Source organism: Lissotriton vulgaris, chromosome 6 (assembly GCF_964263255.1).
Source record: "Lissotriton vulgaris chromosome 6, aLisVul1.2, whole genome shotgun sequence".
NCBI classification, from domain to species: Eukaryota; Metazoa; Chordata; class Amphibia; order Caudata; family Salamandridae; genus Lissotriton; species Lissotriton vulgaris.
The window spans coordinates 370,714,640-370,734,405 of NC_141694.1; the positions used below are offsets into that span (position 1 = coordinate 370,714,640).

At 46.1% G+C, this 19,766-nt stretch overlaps 1 protein-coding gene across 1 annotated transcript in view; it reads right to left on the bottom strand.

The window, feature by feature from the left end:
- The window catches only part of TPO (thyroid peroxidase), a 945,924-nt gene that overhangs the window by 437,522 nt on the left and 488,636 nt on the right, over positions 1-19,766 (bottom strand). Inside the window, exon 10 of the mRNA XM_086925200.1 lies at positions 9,128-9,365. Within this exon, the coding sequence (XP_086781326.1) occupies positions 9,128-9,365 (238 nt within the window). The remainder of the gene's footprint in view (positions 1-9,127; positions 9,366-19,766) is intronic.

A 19,766-nucleotide genomic window follows, 5' to 3' on the forward strand; every position in this document is an offset into this window, starting at 1 on the left:
ACACTTGCAGTTGTGGTTCTGATTCACTTGTCAGAAAGAAACACTACAATTGACAGATAGAAAGAAATGTCCCTAAGTTTCACTTGAAAATAGGTATTTGTTCTTGTGGTTTATCTGGATTTCGTTCATATGAGGCCACTGAAACATTTCTGATATCCATTCACTGATCATGGGCAACATTTTAGAATGCCAGTGATGCAGTACATAAACACAGATCATTATTAATGAAGTTACTATCTACCAATTGCCATCAGTACCATGTAACAGGAAAAGTTTAGATGTTGGGTGAAGCCTAGGGCCACTTGCAGTCAATAAGGTTTCCCAGATGTTAGATGAGTAAGTGTTTACCATAGGGCAGAACCACAGGATGTGCAGTAAAGAACAGTCTAGGGATTGCCATCGCCATCAACAGGCTTTTTGTCAAAGGCTTCCTTTCTTTATCTTTGCACCACTACCAATAATGCAATATCTCAGAATATGTGTATTGGAGCCTTGCTTCTCTTATGCCTTTGTCGTGTAGAGTTAGCAAGAAGGAACATTCATCTTATGAGTAATATTGCATCAGCAGCAAGATTCATCTTATGTGTAATTTATCCTCCACATATTTTAAAAAGAGTGTAGCCAGTTGTGCATTATACAAGCCCATTATTATTCTTCCAAACTTCCTCCATTTATACACATATGTTTTTATAGGTGAATGATCTGGGCAATGATCAGTGCCTGTCCAGAACACTCTTGATGCGCAGCGTGAACTATCTAAAATGTTGGTCTTGTGTGCATGTGGTATGCATAGAATGTTGTAGGCTTTCAAGACTCCATTCTCAATAAATCATCCACCTTTCTGATGCCCACCCAGTCAAAATAAAAACCTTTGTCGCAATATTATAACCTGTAGTATTCCAGATGAACACACCCCTGTGGATGAATGTATTAATGTAAGTTTATTGTCCACCATACCCCCTGATGAATGCATTGTGGATATTGTAGGAAAGAGTGTTTTTTTGCATGAAGTCTCAATGCTTTAATAAATAACTAAGTTTGCGTTTCGAATCAGGCGGAGCACTGCTGCTTTTGCCCGGGTCGTGGGCGATCATCAAAGTACCCTAGATGCACTAGTTGTAAGTGTTAGTGGATCAAGTGATGGTATCTTTTGTCTTCCTTAACAGTAGTTTTGCCAAAGCAAAATTTGTGAGTCTAGACAGTATTTGTAGTGTACAGTCGGTCACTAAAATATTCACCAGCTGCACTTTGCCCCACAGATAAGTTGTTGAGTTTATTACCTGGTATAATTATTCACTGTTTTAGTTATTGGTGTTTCACAGTTATCCTCAACCATTTGCATTAATCCCCTGTTGTTCAGTAGCCCCAGGTATCAAAAGTTGCTTGAGAGCTATAATTAATTATCTGGTCATTTCCACCTGAGTGGTTCCTCTGGACATTGGTAACACCTTGATGTTTCCCTAGTTGATTTTATGTTCAAAATAGGAGGAAAAGGACTGTTTCTTTCTGGCAAGTGAATTTAACCCCCACACAAATGTGTGGGGGAACTGAGGCTTTGGGGTCCGTTAAAGTGAACAATATACCATTAGCAGGACAAAATGTTTCAAGCACACCCGTTGTATTGCAATTCTGCCTAATAGCCATTGAGGGAGGCTTCAACATCAGTAGGAATAACAGTGATGTAAGTGGCTGCCTCTGTGGATCTTGAAAGTTTCAGACATAAAATATATTCAATCATTTGGTGCCATGGGGTCCAAATATACCCATCTAACTTTAGCAAAGAAGATTTACACTGGTACAGCTCTTTCAATGATCCTAAAAAGAAACCTCCAATGGTACGATCACAGGCCTTTCCAGCATCCAAAGATATAGCCATGCTTCCACCAGATCATCTTATACTTCCAATAGCACATTGGAGAGTGCATAGGAGTGGTTGCAGGATAAGGAGTGAGGAACATAACCAACAAAAGAGTTATGAATGAGCCTTTGGATTCACATGAGGGGGTTTGCTACAACCTTTGAAAGAATTTAAAAATCCGTTTTCAGGAGAGATATTCTATGGTAGTTTCAACATTTGGTGTGTTCTTTGCCAGGCTTAGGGATGAGATGTTGTTACATACTGGGCATGGTATCCAAGTGGACTGAACCCCTTTGTAAATCCCATGCAGCAGTGCGCCTTGTTAATGTTACAGTCTTGAGCTGGGTTGCTGCGTTCTGAAGAGGATATGTTGATTAGAATGGCATAGAAGTTACCACCTCAGATATGTTGTAAACAAGAATCTTCCTTTATTACAGACCCCTTCACTCTGCAGTCAAATTATCAAAAAACATTTGTTCTACAACCAGGGCATCTGATACAACTTCTGAAAAAAAGAGGCAAAAGTGCTCCTAATAGTAACAGGATGTGTGAGTGGGATCTCCTTACTCCTACAAATTGGTGACATCAATTGGTACACCTTCCTACTGTTTCTTTAACTAGGCAGTGGGAATGCACCTGCCTTATCCTGCTCATAATGTCTCAATTTCGAATGTGATAGTGCATATTCTGTACTTCGGGTATTAAATGTAGTCAAGTCAAATATTTTCTTTACAAACAATCACTAAAGATGGTGTGTCGGCATTCTCTTGTAAAGCTCAGCCATCCTTAATATTTCCCTCACTAATCTTACCTGCTCTTGTTTGGGTTTATGCTTGGCCAATGCACAATTATTATCATTTACCCTCCCAGCATCACTTTTCATGATACCTAGAGAATTTAAGTACCAGACATAGAATCCCTAACAATTTCTAGAAATGTTGATAAATACTTTTCAAGCCTGTGTCTGTAGAAATGTTTTGTTTAAACATTGTGCATTCTCCACCTCATTGATGCGAATACAACATGGCCTAGGAATAGCCTCAGTAGTTTTGACAAGTGATCCAAGACCCTTGTCCCATGATTATGCACCATGAAATGCTTGACAGTTCCACGCTCAAATGTATAAAGTGGTCTTTTTTTCTAAAGAACTGTAAATACATAAAACATGGATTTATTTCTTAGTTTTGGGGTTGACAATTCACTATGATCCTCAAAGACAATTGTTATCCAAGATATTACAATGTATCACTCTGTAGTTGGCATTTTACTTATCCAGTGGAACAGTCTGGTCTAGGTACATTTCCAAAGCTAAATTTCTGTTGCCCCCAAAGATTATTAGGGTGAAACCAAATTCTGTCAGTCGGTATGACAGTCTGTCTGTGCCCATTTTATTACTTTTATTAGAGCAGCTTCCTTCCAAAGCAGTCCTTGTTTTACTAATCCAGCAAAGAAGAGATTACTTGAGCAATATAACAACTTCACATTTCTTGGAAGACCATACAGATTACATCCTATACTCCATCTCAGACTGCCATGAGAATCTGTACGGCTCACCATTTTTCCCACTCACTCTTGCTTAAGTTTCAGGGATTCAAAAGATGATAGGTGTATTTCCCAGATGACAGTGATACTGCAGGATTTAGATGCCAGATAACTAATATTTTTCATTTAATATCGTGAGAGAGACCATTAACATTTGAAGAGAGTGGCTTTAGAAATGGCTACAAAGTCTGGCATTAACCTATTCCTGATGGAAAGGGAAGTTGGAGGTGATAAGGTGGCTAAGTGGAGGCCTTCTATCAGCCTTGATAGGCAAGCTACTTCTCCAGCAAACAAAAGGGTTCACTTCAACCCTCAGAAGAAGGGGTGTGAGTCAGCAATATTGTTGAACAGAGGTGGTGCAATCAATGCCTTCTATCGGTCTGCTCACTGATGACTGGAGGAGAGGTTACGAATGGCTACTGTGGGAGAAGAGTGATATACAAAACCATGCTCAAAACTAGCCCAACCATTTATACTGATAACATAAGTAAAGCAAAGAGAAGAAGTTATTATCCTTCAAAGGCAAGGTGGACCTTTGCAAAAATGTAAGCACTCTGTGTGGGAGCTATCTTGACAACCACATGGATTGCGTAACCCTGGCGCCATGTAAGGGGGTGCAAGGGCAATGCAAAACACAAGTGAGATTTATCAAGCCATGCAAGTCTACCTTGCATCTTCCTGCATGAATTTATAACTCAGGAGGAACTAAAGGAAGCACGAATCGTGGCCTTGCATTACTCTGCCTCAGGAAGACATTTCATGGGTGGACCTTGGGCTTTCCCATGCACCCATCCATGTATTTTGGTGCATTCCCAGATTTACCATTAGTGGTGAGGCTGTGAATGTATCAAAATGCTATGCTTCCCCAGGAGTATAAGGAGAAATATATTTATTCTTCCTTGTTTTTCTCTTTTCCTACGTGTGCTGCATTCTGAGATAAAATGTGTCTGAGGATTTTTTTGTGCAGGAATATGTCCCTTTCTGCACAAAAACAATCCTGTCTACAAAGCAGACACCCTGCGCCATGATGCAAGGGTGCCTGCATTGGCGCTAGGTAGCCAAAAGTGCACTAGTGCTAGTGCTAGGAAAGGACAGGAATGCGTCATATATTGTTAAATACGATGCATTCCTTCCCTTTCACATAGTGCTGCACAGTAAGTGGTTTGCTGCATTGCTTGGAAAAAATATAAAAATGTGGTCCTGAATCTTAACAACAGATTGCCTTGCATCCATTGCCATGAGGTTTGAGTTATCTATGTCCGTGGAGTCGAATGAATCCAAAAAGAGTTATAATGCTTCAGGGTCAATCAATCAATCAATCACAGCATTTATATAGCGCACTACTCACCCGGAGGGTCTCAAGGCGCTCGGGGGGTCCGCTACTGCTCGAACAGCCAGGTCTTGAGCTGCTTCCTGAAGGCGAGGTGGTCTTGGGTCAGGCGGAGGTGGGTCGGGAGGGAGTTCCAAGTCTTGGCGGCCAGGTAGGAGAAAGACCTTCCTCCTGTGGTGGCTCTTCGGATCCGGGGGACGGCAGCGAGGGCGTGGCTGGTCGATCGAAGGTGGCGTGTGGGAGCGTAGAAGTTGAGGAGGCTGTTGAGGTATGATGGTCCTTGGTTGTGCAGGGCTTTGTGTGCGTGAGTCAGGAGACGGAAGGTGATTCTCTTGTTGACCGGGAGCCAGTGCAGGTCTCTCAGGTGTCCGGAGATGTGGCTGCGACGGGGGATGTCCAGGATGAGTCGTGCTGAGGCGTTCTGGATCAGCTGGAGTCTCTTCTGGAGTTTGGCGGTGGTTCCGGCGTATAGGGAGTTGCCGTAGTCCAGATGGCCGGTGACGAGGGCCTGGGTGACCGTCTTCCTGGTCTCGGTGGGGATCCACCGGAAGATCTTACGTAGCATGCACAGGATGTTGAAGCAGGACGAGGAGACGGCGTTGACTTGTCTGGTCATGGAGAGGGAGGAGTCCAGGATGAAGCCCAGGTTGCGTGCGTGGTCTGTCGGTTTGGGTGCGGTGCCCAGGGCGGGGGGCCACCAGGAGTCATCCCAGGCGGAGGGCGAGGAGCCCAGGATGAGGACTTCCGTCTTGTCTGAGTTCAGGCGGCTGGTCATCATCCACTCGGCTACGTCTTTCATCCCTTCGTGTAGGTTGGCTCTGGCGGTGGCGGGGTCGTTGGTAAGAGAGAGGATCAGCTGGGTGTCGTCGGCGTAGGAGATGATGTTGAGGTTGTGTTGGCGTGCGATGTCTCCGAGGGGGCTCATGTAGACGTTGAAGAGGGTTGGGCTGAGCGAGGAGCCTTGAGGAACGCCGCAGATGACTTCGGTGGCTTCTCATCTGAACGGGGGGAGCCGGACTCTCTGTGTCCTTCCGGCGAGGAACGAGGTGATCCATTCCAGTTCCTTCTCCTGGATTCCGACGTTGCTGAGGCGCTGTACTAGGGTACGGTGGCAGACAGTGTCGAAGGCCGCGGAGAGGTCTAGGAGGATGAGGGCCGCTGTTTCTCCGTTGTCGAGCAGGGCTCGGATGTCATCGGTAGCTGCGATCAGGGCGGTCTCTGTGCTGTGGTTGGCCCGGAAGCCAGACTGCGAGAGGTCGAGGGATCCGTTCGTCTCGAGGAAGGCGGCCAGCTGCTTGTTGACGGTCTTCTCGATGACTTTAGCAGGAAACGGGAGCAGTGAGATGGGGCGGTAGTTCTTGAGGTCGGTGGGATCGGCTGATGGCTTCTTTAGTAGAGCGCTGAGTTCGGCATGCTTCCAGCTCTCCGGGAAGGTGGCAGTGTTGATGGAGGTGTTGATGATGTCCCGTAGGTGGGGTGCAATGACATCGTCAGCCTTGTTGAAGATGTGGTGAGGGCAGGGGTTGGTCAGAGATCCGGAGTGGATGGAGTTCATCATGCGGATGGTGTCTTCGGTGCTGATCGGGATCCAGGCACGGATGGTGGTGGTGGGGAGCGGTGGTTCAGTCGTGGCGTGCGTCGGTTGAGAGCTGAAGCTGTTGTGTATGTCCGCGATCTTGTTGTGGAAGTAGGATGCGAGGGAGTTGCAGAGGTCCTGCGAAGGGGTGATGTTGTTGTTTTCCGGTGTTGGGGTTGGAGAGCTCTTTAACGATGTTGAAGAGTTCCTTGCTGTTGTGTGCCTCCTGCTGATTGCTGCATTGGTGTGCTGGCGAGACCTGCCACGCCTGCTCTGCTGGCCTGACACAGTGGCTGGCCGCTGTGTTGCCGCTGTCGCGGGCCCAGATGTAGTAGCACCAGCTGCTGGTGGTGTCACAGCAGGCGTTGCTGGTGCGGCAGGGACTGGAGGCACACTAGTCGCGGGCCTGGCTGCGGCTGTAGTTGGTGCGCCAGACGCAGGGGGCACACTGCTGGTGGACCTGGCTGCTGGTGTTGTTGCTGCGGCAGGGGCTGGTGCCTGTGTTTGTGGTGGCACCTCCTCCTCCTCCTGGGCCTCCTCATCTATTGCAAGCCTTTCGCTGTCGCTGCTTTCAGCGCCACCTGTGAGGGTAAGTGGACGATCATTAGTTGCATGTATCTGTCAGACGTGCAGTTGCTACATGCATGCTGGGTGACATTCCCTGACTGGCTGTGGCTTTGCGTATTTTGGAACCTGTCTGGCTGCATTGTGGTACTACTACATTGTGGCCACACTACATGTCCCACAATGCTTCAGGGCATTCCCTGATGTGCAACAATGGCATGACTATGGAACATTATGGGAGCCTATATGGTCATGGACATTCATAGGGGATAGGGTCGCAGTCGCATGCCACTTACCTTGGGTGTCTTGGGTGGGGTGGGATGAGTCCAGACGTGTGAATCCAATGCACGCCTCCCTCTCAAGGGTGTCTTCCGCTTGGTCTTCCAAGGCTGTGTTTGGAGGGACTGTAGGTCCTCCCCCTCCAGTGCCTGATGCCTCTCCAAGGCGCTCCGCCACCTTCTCTTTGGCACGACCTCGGAGGTAGGTCGTACCATCTTTTTTTAAGTTCGTCGAGGGACCTATCGGCCACACCCACGGAGTTGACGGTGGAGGCTTTTCCCTGCCAGATCCTCCTTTTTTCCTGCTCTGGGACCCTCCTGGAGTCTTTGCCAAACAGTTTGGAGTGGTTGGCTACCACCCCTTAGATCAAATGCTCCAGCTAATGTTCTGAAAATTTCAGCTTCCTCCTCCGCCCTGTGGTGTTGCTGGGGCCAGGAACAGGTTCCTCAGACATGGCAGCAATGTTGTTGCAGAGTAGGAATCAACAGTAGTATAGCAGGAGCTCTCCCACTTGCTCACTCGAGGTCTGCCTCACTGTGGTGAATGGGGGTGGGAACTGGCTGCTTCCTGGTTGTGATGTCATCACTGTGCTCGAAATGCGACTTCGCGTTTTCCTGATCTCGCAATTTTGCGATCTCGCAATTAGCGATATCGCAAAAAGCGATATCGCTATTTGCGATATCGTAATCCCGACGCGGGTAGCCGGAAATAGCGATTTTTCTGCGATTATCGTTAATCGCAAACGGAATTTGCGCCCGCGTGCGAATCGCATTTTTTTATCGCTAATCTTCATGAATTCAGATTTGCGATTTCTCAATAGCGATTCGCAATTTTTCGCTATTTGAGAATCGCAAATCCCGTTTTTCATGAATCAGGCTGTAATCACTATTCGAAAGGGTGTTTTGGAATTAATCAATGGTTTGCAGCTGCAAATTCAGTCGCTAACCATTAATAGGTTGAGGAAAAAGAAGGGGACCCCATGTAACCTTCTTTCCATTTTTTAATGTAAAAAATAGGCTGTATTTAATAATTTACTATATTTAAAAGCAAGCCCAGGAATGGAGGTCAACTGACCCCAGCAGTAGACCATACCTTTGATTGCATCCAATCGGAATAATCATGAGTTTGGTTGAATTGAGACCCACTCCGATTGTGAAATGACCTAAAGGTACATAGGGTGGTTCACAAAATCCCGCTTGATTAACAAAAAGTCAGTACACAATTTGTGACCCCTTTTCGTTTATTCATTCTTTGTACATCTGGCCCATCATATCAAAAATCATGAAAAAATCTCTTTTTACCCCAAAAAATAAAAGAAGATGGAAAATGGCTTTCACTGTTTCAGTGAAATTATTCACATCCTGTACAACTCAGGAAAAATGTAAAAACATTTAATTCTAATGAAACCTCTGCATGGCACTTTCAGACCCACCAGACTATAGAACTGAATATGGATGATGTAATGTAACTATTGAAATAAGTGAGCTTCAGACTATTTCCTACTACAAATCATCACCTGTGTGATGGGTCCTAATACTTTATCACCATCCAAGGAGTCATACTTCATTATAGGGCTGTTTCCTTTGTGAAAATTGATTATAGTGACGACTGGGATCCCTATGCTTAAATTCAATATTTTTGTTAACACTGTTCATAATATTCTGGTCTCACAATATTGTTGAAGATATTCTGTTCTGCAACCAAGGCGGTTTGTGACGCAGGACCCGTCCATCATACTCTTAATCAGGCCAACATGCTTTTCACTGACAAAGTTGTATTTTACTGCAACGTACAGCAACATAGAAATATTTAAATAGTTCCTTCAGGTAATATTGAGTAGGAATAAAATACAATGGAGTGGCTGCAACTCCAACGATTATAAAAATCTATTTTAATGGTACTCTTTCATTCATATACCGCTGAACTAAGCTTGCATTTTCACATTAACATACAAATCTATGAGAAATTAAATGCTCACCTGTCGCCATCTCGCAGTGCTTGCATTTGCTTACCAATTAGACATGCAAACAGTGGCCCAGTTCTCGCACCTGGCATAATGTTTTCCACTAGACCACCGACCCAGACATCAACATTATTAATATGCCCATATAACTCAATTATTTTTCCAACCAATTTAGTATCCGATACCACGGTGCTCAAATCTTGTTTTGTCACCAATGCTGGTAAACCACAATATTCTCTCCAGTCATTGTAACCTAAAGAAAGAAAATTGAGTGTTTAAACCAATTAAATTTAGTGACCCTCTGTGTATTAGCATTTATAGGAGAATCACAAAAAAGCAAAAAGCAACACAACATCAGTTTCTTTCTGTATATTTTTTGTTAGTCAATGTTATGCACAGCATATGTGTAAATAGGTAGACCTTGTCGAACGACAACAATTTCATTGATCAGAGATGGAAAGGATTATGTATGAAAGGTGACAAATGTTCCCAAAACAAGTTGTGATCCCCATATGTTTTTTTTCTCAGCTTTTATGTGGAGCTTTACCCAGATATGTCACCCTCTTTCAGAAGTCAATGTGACAGGTTAAAATGCAGAATATGTGGTACTCCCCCGGGGTATCCATTACTGATATCATCAGGATACACACGCCATTTCTAATGAAGACATGAAGGTCTGATTTTTTCTGCGTTGGAGACAAAAATCCTTCAATCTGTTGAGCAAGTCTCTAGAAAAGAATCCACTGGAGAATCTGGCATTTTATGCAAAAGGCAGAGGATTTTTTTGCTCCAACCAAGTGATGTCTTATCTTCTTATCTTCTATACTAGCAAAGAAGACCGCATAATTTTTATCACCACATGTATAACGGTATCATGGAATATTTATATTCAGATGACTGAACAAACATAGCAAGGTATAAAGTAGTATTCTACTGTATCTTAGGGCCTGATTTAGACATTGCCAGGTGGGTTACTCTGTCACACCAGTGATGGATATCCCGTCCGCCATAATCGAAATCCATGGGATGATATAAAATGTATATTTTGGCAGACAGGATATCCATCCCCTTTGTGATGACTAACTTGTCTGCCGGAATCTAAATCAGGCCCATAGGGGATAATTCTAATGGAGTTTGGAGGGTATCCGACAGGTAGTCGGATGTGATCCGACCACTTTCTGTTGCTGCCTCCCACCGACATATTACAATGTGAGCGGTCGGAGGCAGAAAGCGTAGGGACAGTCTGACGCTTTGCGATGGGCTCAAGGAGCCTGTCAGATTGCCAGAGCGTCAGTAATCCCTACAATAGGGGCGGTGCCTGCTTAGACACCGCCTTAGGGATTACAATGATCCTTTCCCCCTGTCTTTCATATCGGTTCGCCCGCCATGAAAAGGCAAGTGGAAAGTGACTTTGGGGGCTCCTAGCAGGGCCCCTTTCCCCCTGGTCCTCTGTTATGAGGCCTAAATATCCCTGACCATGTGGCAGGCACCTCATTGTGCCTGCCACATGTGCAGGGATGTTTTTAAAGTGTACATTTTCTATTGAGGCATGTGCTGAAGCCCGCAGCAACAAGCCTCAATGGAAAATATACACTTGGCGACCACCGCAATTGTAATAAGGGCAGTGGACAACTCCTTGTCGGGTGGTCCTGCTTCCACTACCGTGCCGGTCGGACACGAGGCCGACCGGCATCGTCATGTTGCCTAAGGTGAACTTTATGTTATGTAGTTAAAATTGTCTCCTAAGGTGAATTTTATGTTATGTAGTTAAAATTGTCTAAGTGGTTCTATCGTCTTTTCTCCCTCCTCTCGCTCTCTATCCTCTTAGGAGTCCATCTCAGAAAGGCTACATGGATGAAGGTAGTATTATCCTCAAGACCCACCCGAATGATATAAACACCATCGCGGGACCTTACTAATGGCTTTCTTTGCTAATTCACGTAATATGCTCTTTTCCTTGAACAATGTATGCTCACATGCACTGGTAATTTATACACAGCAACTTCTGATCTGTTTGTTATATAACCCTGAAATTTCCAATAAAAACTTTTGAAATAAAAATTGTCTAAGTGACATTAGGCTGGAATAGACTAAAACTGGACGAGTTTTTCCATCTCTTGCCGACCGACTTATTACATTCTACTGGGTCGGCAGATCAAGACTATGACAGCTTTTGCAACTGCAACTAGGTAACTAGGGTGTTAGACATCCTCATCCCTATTGTATGTTGTAAAACGGGGGCTGGTAAATCCAGCCCATGGTACGACGATTCGCTACGGGCACTAAAGGTTACATGTAGGCGTGCAGAGCGGGTCTGGCGCAAAACCTATAACAGCAAGAAGAAGGTTTTGTACTTGGCCACTGTGAAACTGTACCATCGGGCAGTGTGCAGAACCCGCGCCGCCTTCTATGCCTTGCAATTTCGGACTAGTTCTAACCCCTCTAAGGCTATTTTCAAGGTGCTGAAAGACCTCACTGCCAAAAAGGTAACCGCGACCTACCAGAGCTCTGTTGAGCATTGTGAAATATTGGCGGACTTTTTTCTGGAAAAGGTCAATGCTATTTATCGGGCTTTCCCGCTGGCTACTCCTTCGGCTGATACACCTCTTAAGCCGTTAACATCAGAGGAGTTGCACTCTTTTCCAATTTTAACACCTGAAAGCCTCGGCAAACTAGCTCATCAAGTGAAGCCAGGGTCCCCGGCGGATCCGCTTTGTCCAGCCGTGTTCAAGGACCTAGCTGTTCATGACATCTCACCGCTATGTTCTTTGATCAATACGTCGCTCACTTCCGGCGTAGTACCACTGAAGTAGAAACTGGCTATGGTTCGGCCTATTCTCAAGAAACCCAATTTGGATGGTAGTAAGCCCGAGAGTTATCGGCCAATATCACTCCTACCGTGGCCTGCTAAGGTGACTGAGGCGCATGTCAACGCGGTCCTCTCGGAACATCTACTTCACGCTGACGTCCTTGATATGACGCAGAATGGGTTTAGGGCCGGTCACAGCACGGAGACGGCTCTGCTGTACATGGTGGAGCATCTTCGCTCCGTGCTTGACGCGGGTCAAACGGCGGCGCTGGTGCTATTAGATCTGAGCGCCGCCTTTGACACCGTATCGCACCCGATCCTTCTGCGTCGCTTAGAGGAGGTTGGTGTCACCGGCGTCGCTCTCCAATGGTTCCGGTCCTTTTTAGCCAATCGGCCCTTTAGCGTGAGCGTCCCGCCGTATCAGTCCAAATACCATTCGCTGGGCCTGGGGGTTCCCCAAGGCTCCTCGCTGAGTCCTACGTTGTTCAATCTTTACGTAAGGCCGCTAGCTGAGGTTGTCAGGCAATGGGGTATGCCCAGCTGGCGGTCACGATCAGCGGGGACGCCGATGTGGATGCCCCCAGGTTCCAACAAGGACTACGGGCGGTCGCGGGCTGGATGACGTCCAACTGTCTCCAGCTGAACGCTAGTAAGACCGAGGTCATGATTTTTGGCAAACAACCGGAACTCTGGGGAGAGAGATGGTGGCCGTGGCCAGGGGAATTGGGTCTCACTCCCACCCCAGTCTCCGAGCTTAAAAACCTCGGAGTCTGGCTGGACCCTTCCCTTACGTTTGTTTGTCACACCAAACGTACGGCGGCCTGTTGCTTCGGCATCCTACGCGGGCTCCGGCCTGTGCTTAAGTTTTTTGACGCCTCCACTAGGCAACTCATGATCCAAGCCACTGTCATCTCTAGGCTGGATTATGCGAGCTCCCTATTGGTGGGCCTGAACCAGGCAGAGATTGGACGCCAGCAGAGGATCCAGAACGCCGCAGCAAGATCGGTGGTGGGTCTACCTAGATCGTGCCCCACCTCCAGTACCCTGCGCTCGTTGCACTGGCTCCCGGTGGCTCAGCGGATCCGGTTTAAGGTCCTTTGTGTCGCCTATAAAATTCTCAAGGGGTCCCCAGCTGCAATTCTTTCTACACTTTTGACCCGCTACATTCCAGCCCGAGCTTTAAGATCTGCTGATTTAAAACTGGCTGTTGTCCCGCGCTTCAAGCGGAGTAGGGCCGGCGGACGCTCCTTTCAAGTTCGTGCGGCGGTGCTTTGGAACTCCCTTCCCCCGGCGATTTGAGCCCTTAGGGACCTGCTTTCTTTTCGCCGTGCGGTGAAAACTTTCTTATTCCCCTAGTTTTCAAAATTGTTCTGATTTATTGTTTCGTTGTGTTGTGCTGCTACCTTGTCGGGCGCCAGGACGCTCCTTTGCTGGAGCATCTGTGTGCCTAATAAAAACGCATAACATAAAATAACATAACATAACATTAAAAGCCGGTTTCAAAATTATATTTTCACTAGTTACCACTGATTAAATGTATCCTTTTAAAAAATCATCTTTATTTGCTGAAGACAATGTCAAATTAAATTTAGTTTCAATGTGTGCATATCATTTCAGTGTGTTATTTATACATTGTCGGAACCACAATTATAAAAGTATGAATAAAGAAGAGAAGTGAATAAAAGAGAGAAACAAAATGTAACAATCAAACAAATCCATGGTGTGTTTGTTTTAGATGCATTTCCGTGGTTCGTACAGGTCGTATTAGGAGTGACCTGCGTGTGCATAATCATGCAGTGTGTTAAGACAGAGAGGTGCTCATTCACATCTTAGTGCGCATTTGTATAGTTGGGATGATTTCAAAAGTATGATGTCTGTCAAATGGGGTACATCATGGCCAGTGGAGTAACAAAACGTGAAGGGGCCCCCAGCAAGATATGCTGATGTGGTCCCCTCACAATGTCCCCCACCTTTTGCCTTCAGAAAATAATTATTTATTTGATATTTCCAGCGGCATGAAGCACTGCAAATAAATTAAATTAATAATATGAGATTGATTTACACATTAGGGAGCATGTCCCTGCCTTACAAAGACACGAAGGCCCAAAAATGCTCTCTTATCAACAATGGTGATAAATGGGTGAATATGGAATTCTCAATGGAACTGATTTAAATAACATGTGATATTGGGCCACATTTATTATCACTGGCATGTACGTTTAGGAAAAATTCAAACACAAGATCTATTTAATGTTTTATAAGCATTTAATTTTGTTTTCAGGTATACAGGCAGGCAAGATTGAACTATAGCATACTTCATTTAAAAATATTAAGAATATTTTCTGATTTCAAACATAAGGCAAGTTTAGAAGCATAATACCATTTGAATATAATTTGATTCCATACTGAACATAGTGGTATTCTATCATTCTACCTTTCCACTTATTGGTTAATACAGTCTAAAGGAATACGCTAAATATCGTAAATTTCATTACAACAGAAAAGGCAGGTTTCCATTTGAACTCGAACCAAAGGTAAATGCCCAGACATTGCTGCCGTAGGTATATGACCCTAGCTTCCACTCACAAACAAATTGTGTGATCCTGGGAAAACCACTTCTCACCATACCTCAGGTCCATTATCTACCAGAAAGGCAGTTATACAAAGGTTGCTGCTGCTGCCACAATAAAACACTGATTTATACTTCAAGGATTTTAAGATGTGTGTTATACACAGAATCACCTCCTTCTCTTCTCAAACTGGCAGTGCCCTTCTTCATATGACATCCTATTCCCTGCTGTTACCATGCCAAAGACTCGAAGACGAGTGTCTAACAAGCTTCCTGGAAATCATCAAGTTTCTTCAGGAGGAATCCTGAATATATACCGAACATGGTGAGAGAGTGAAATATGTTGACAGATTATCTCTCTGATGTATTGTAACTCACTGTGTCTCCTGCCCTTATAACTTTTCATGATAATGTGAATTATATTTTTGAATATGGCTATGTGTGCATAAATACATGAACATTCATACCCTTTGTGCAATTGGTGGCTTCTCCATTATGCAACTATAGATGGACCATTACTTAACACAAGAGGCATGCTGTCTCGAGTGTGTTGCTTGCAGTGGTGGAACGGTGGGTGATGGCCATCCCTGAAGGACATGGTGAAGGACTTCTACAATTCATGCAGTTCAAATGCTGAATGTTAGCTTGTCTTCAGGGCCTACTTTGCTTTAAAAAGACTAACTAATCCTCATCTGACAATGAAGTTTGCAACATATAAAATCTGTTTTTCATTAGGATTTGGTAGACATGATTTTAAAAAGTAAAAGCACTTTGAAATTGACGAAATCTAAAGACTATGGGGCATATTCTCAAGGAGTTACCGCTGCGTTAGCAGCACCTTTCTGCAGCTAAGACCTGCAGGTGATTGGGCGCGATACAAATCAAAAATAACAATAACAATAACAATAACAATAATGCGGCAATAATTTTATCGCTCTATTACCAAGCTGTCGCTAACAGCCATTATCGACAGTTTTTAGGTGAAAGCGTCCATTTTTAAGATCGCCACTTCTGTTAGCGATAATTATGTGCAGGAGAGGCGTTACAGTGCAAAAATGCACACAAACACCACTACTCCATATTCACAAGAGGATCCTTGAACTTCCGAAGACCAAAAAAACTGTCTCTCACTGGAATTAGAGCCAGTAACTTGAGACCAGAAAATAGCTGGTCTTACAAATGGGGATAACACTTGTGGCCACATCTCAGCAGGTTTTGGTGCTGGTCAGCGCTGCAAGCAATGTTGCAGTGCTGCCCTGCGACAAAATTACAGTGCAGGAATGAGCACCATCAATAAGATAGTGCGCATTCCTGGTCCCCAGTAATGAAAAGTAATGAAAAGTGTTGCAGCTCTACGACAAGACAGTGTTGCAACACTTCTCACTATGCCCATCTTGCAACAGCATGGATGCGCTGTATTCACTGGACAGCGCTCTATGATGCATGTAATGACAGATATGTCAGGAATCCTGATGTATCCGCCTGCGCTAAAGTCATGCATTGCTGCAGTCGTGTCACAACCATCACGCAACTCCAGCAATGCATGGGGCCAGTCTATCCCTGTGGCGCTGCGTCACCCTCACACCTGCCATAAGGCACGCGGAAGGTAATGATGCAGTGCCGTTCATGAGGGGTGCCCAAATATCGGCGCTGTTAGAGATCCATCAGTGGTGGTTGCTCTCTGCGGTGCCATTGTTTGTAAGTGTTGGTGTGGAGGGAGTTGACAAGACGTTCTTTGTCGGCCATGATCCAGCTGCAAGGGGGTGCGATGATGGCGGTGGTGTCTGGATGGGCAAGGTGAAGACGTGATGTTAACAATGATGGTCAGTCCAGGAGAGTCCACTGTTGTGGCTGTAGTTTCTTTTGGCGGAGGTGATGTGCTCGACCGTGTGTCCTGCTATGTGGCTTGTTGAGGTGACCTGCTGCTTGCGTCTGATGTAGAGGACCTTCCCCAGGACGGGGTGGTGTCTTGGTCACAGGGGTTGTCCAGGTGGAACTTGAGGATGTTGTTGGTGGATGGGAGACCCTGGGGTGCAATGAGGTCTACAATGGTACTGGAGAATGGGGGGCAATGGCCCAGGGGGGCTGCACATGAGGGTGCCACAGAGGATGTGCTTGGGCTTGTTCCTAGATTTGGGAGTTGAGGTGGTCCTTGGTCACCCGTGGGTCATTAGAGTGCGTGGTCAGTCGGAGTGTGCTTCTGTAGGCGATGGCAATGCCTCCTCCTTGATGGTTGGGGTGCTCCTTGCGGGTGATACTACAGCCCTCAGTGATGGCAAAAGCGATGGTGATGTCTGGTCTGGAGCAAAGGTTGGTCCTGGCAAGGTGGTGTCCAGGTTTGATGGTGAGGAGGGAGCTGGCGTCGTAGGGGTGAAGTGTCCAAGAGGAAGGCTCCTTGGTGCTGAGCACGGTCTAGGGGCAGACGGATGCAAATGGCATAGCCTATGGGTTGCCATTGGCATGGGAGATGACCATTACAATGCAGGCAGTACATCGTTAACAACGCAATTCTGACAACGCAGGTGCCTTTACATCGCATTTGATTACAACGAATTGTGCCGTCAGTAATGGGGTAATTTTAAGTTTTTCGGGTGGGTATGGGTTCTGGATGTAAAATCTTGTTTTTTGGGGTACAATATGAAAATTGGGGAGTGTTTTGGCGGAGAATATGGAAATTGGGGTGTGTTTTGGGGTAAAATATGGAAGGTGGGGTGTGTTTTGAGGTAAAATATGGAAATTGGGATGTGCATTTGTGGTAAAATATGAAAATTGGGATCTGTTATGGGGGCTCAAAAAGGAATTCCAGTGTTCATAGATGGGTTTGGGGTGCTAAGGTTAGTTTTGGGTTGCACTCACTGAAGTGGGAATAGTGATATCAATGCTATTGAGAAGTGGGGGGGCTGACAACTGAAAGGTGGTAAACGCTAGAATGAACACTGGATGGGGTTGACGCTGGGATGTGTGTGTGAGCAGTGTGGTAAAAATGTTAATAAGGAAAGTCTTACCTCAAAGCCGGGTCCCGTGTCTTCGTTGCTCCTGCTCTCCTGCATCTGCTTCCAGGAACAGGAAGTAGGCAGCCAGGCTCCGTCCCCATAGCCTATCACAACTCTGCGATGCAGCAGTGGGATTGGTAATTGGCAATGGGACAAGGCATGCAGCCAGGGACTGGAGGAGTGGGCATGTTCTCCATACAGGCTGTAATGCTCCCGGCATTACGTACAGGGAAGTGCGCATGGCTGCTTTGGGCAGCCTCAGTGGGCTGACCAAACAGTCACTGCGCACTTGAGTGGACATGCCCATCCACCCATGCCTTGACCCGTGCTTGGAGCAGTCCTACTCACCCTTCCACCCACAAGGGAAACATAGCACAGTTTCATCAGTAAGTTATCATCATGTGATGATTGTTCCTCTTCTGCACTGCTTGAAAGCAGTGGGGTGACGCTCTTCCACCATAGTGGTGAGCCGCCACTGGGGGTGAGTCTAGGCCTGGGGGACTCGACCCCAAAGCGTCCTGCGCTACAAGTCCGACCTTCTCCTTACCTGGACATTGACACCATGGCGCAATCCGCTACACTCTCTCCAAATCTGTGACTCAGCCAGTAGGAGCCTCAGCCAGGAGGGATTTCACTAGGCTGGGTTCGGCAGTCACCATCAAGTCTGCTGGTGAACCTCCCATTACAGTTGTTGCAGCAGGGCTCCCTTAGGCATGAAGTTGCAGCACTCCCGCCACACAAGTTCGGCGCAGCTCAGGGGCCTCACACTCCACAGCATTCGGGCTGTCCAACATCATACGGCCTGTGATGCAGAGAGGCAGCACCCACTGTTGGTAATCCCCTCTGTGCACTCCGGTGTAGTGGTGGATCGTAGTATGTGATGCAGACCTCCTTACGTTGGGGCACAGGAGCGCCTCTACTATTAACAGCACCAAGGTGCAAAAGGCAGTCTTCCCACACAAGCCAGAAAAGAGTTTCCATGCGACCTGCCAGACTTCACCACCAGGTACAGGTGATCATCGTGCTGCAATGTCTACCACCACAGTTCATCAACTCCACAGCTCCTCCGCATCCCACTCCATGCTCCAGGTACAGGTCCAGTGAGGCATCCAGGCTCCAGACGCAGGTTCAGCGAGGCATCCAGGCTCCAGGTTCCACGCGCAGGTCCAGCGAGGCATTCTGGCTCCAGATGCAGGTCCAGCGAGGCATACAGGCTGAAGACGCAGGTCCAGTGAGGCATCAAGGCTTCACACACAGGCCCAGCGAGGGATCCTGGCTCCAGGTGCAGGTCCAGAGAGACGTGCAAGCTCAAGGCGCAGGTCCAGCGAGACATCCAGGCTCCAAGATCAGGTCCAGCGAGGCATCAAGGCTCTCATCCTGGTCATTCTGGATGTTGGTTGTCTTGCAGGGGTTGTTGATGTGTGCTGCACTTGGCCCTGGCTGCTCCATATTGCATTTTATTGGTGTTTATGTCTATTTTATAATGGAGGTTGACTGAAAAGCTATTTTTTACATTAGAGACAAAAAACTCATGTTGGGCTGACTAGTGTGAGCTTTTTGCTGCTAATGGGCCTATCGGTTGTTATCGCCTGCTAATGCAAGATTTCCTATCGCCATTGCGCTGATGTTAGGTGCCGTTTTCACTGCCGTTCCCTGATACTATCACCATGTAGCGATGGCTTGGTAATACACCGCAAACATAGTGATAGTTTTCAGGATTAGGCGCTGATAAAAAACTGCCGCTAACTGGCGTTTGTGGTTGGTATCGCCTGTCGTTGAGAATATCCCCCTATATTTAGAGATAGGCTAAGGTGCTCACTCAAAGGAACATTTTGGCAAAATAAGTTACATATTGTTTAACTCAAGGTACATTAGCACAGCAAAACTGACCAAAGCCTGACTGGTCCTAAATATAACCTTCATAGGAAGTTTTGAAGAGGTCTCATTCAAGAGTCGTTTTAAAAACTGTGCAAAATAGAGTATTTTGGGGCAAAGAGGTCAAGTTAAAAAGCGGCATAGTGGTGATCAGGGAGGGCAGTTTTGCACATCTCTCTGTAAAGTAAATGTTGCCTGCTATCATAAACAACGTAGACTCTTGCACGTTATGAACAGCTGGTCTTGAACTGCCTCTTGCAAGCTCTTTCTCACAGTTTCTCTCAGATGCACTTCACACATCCTAGCACTCACACAAAGATGCATGACTCCTTATCAACACAAACATTTACATACACATGTGCACTAATAATATCCAACACAGTTTCTCACAAACAGTTTTCTTCACAC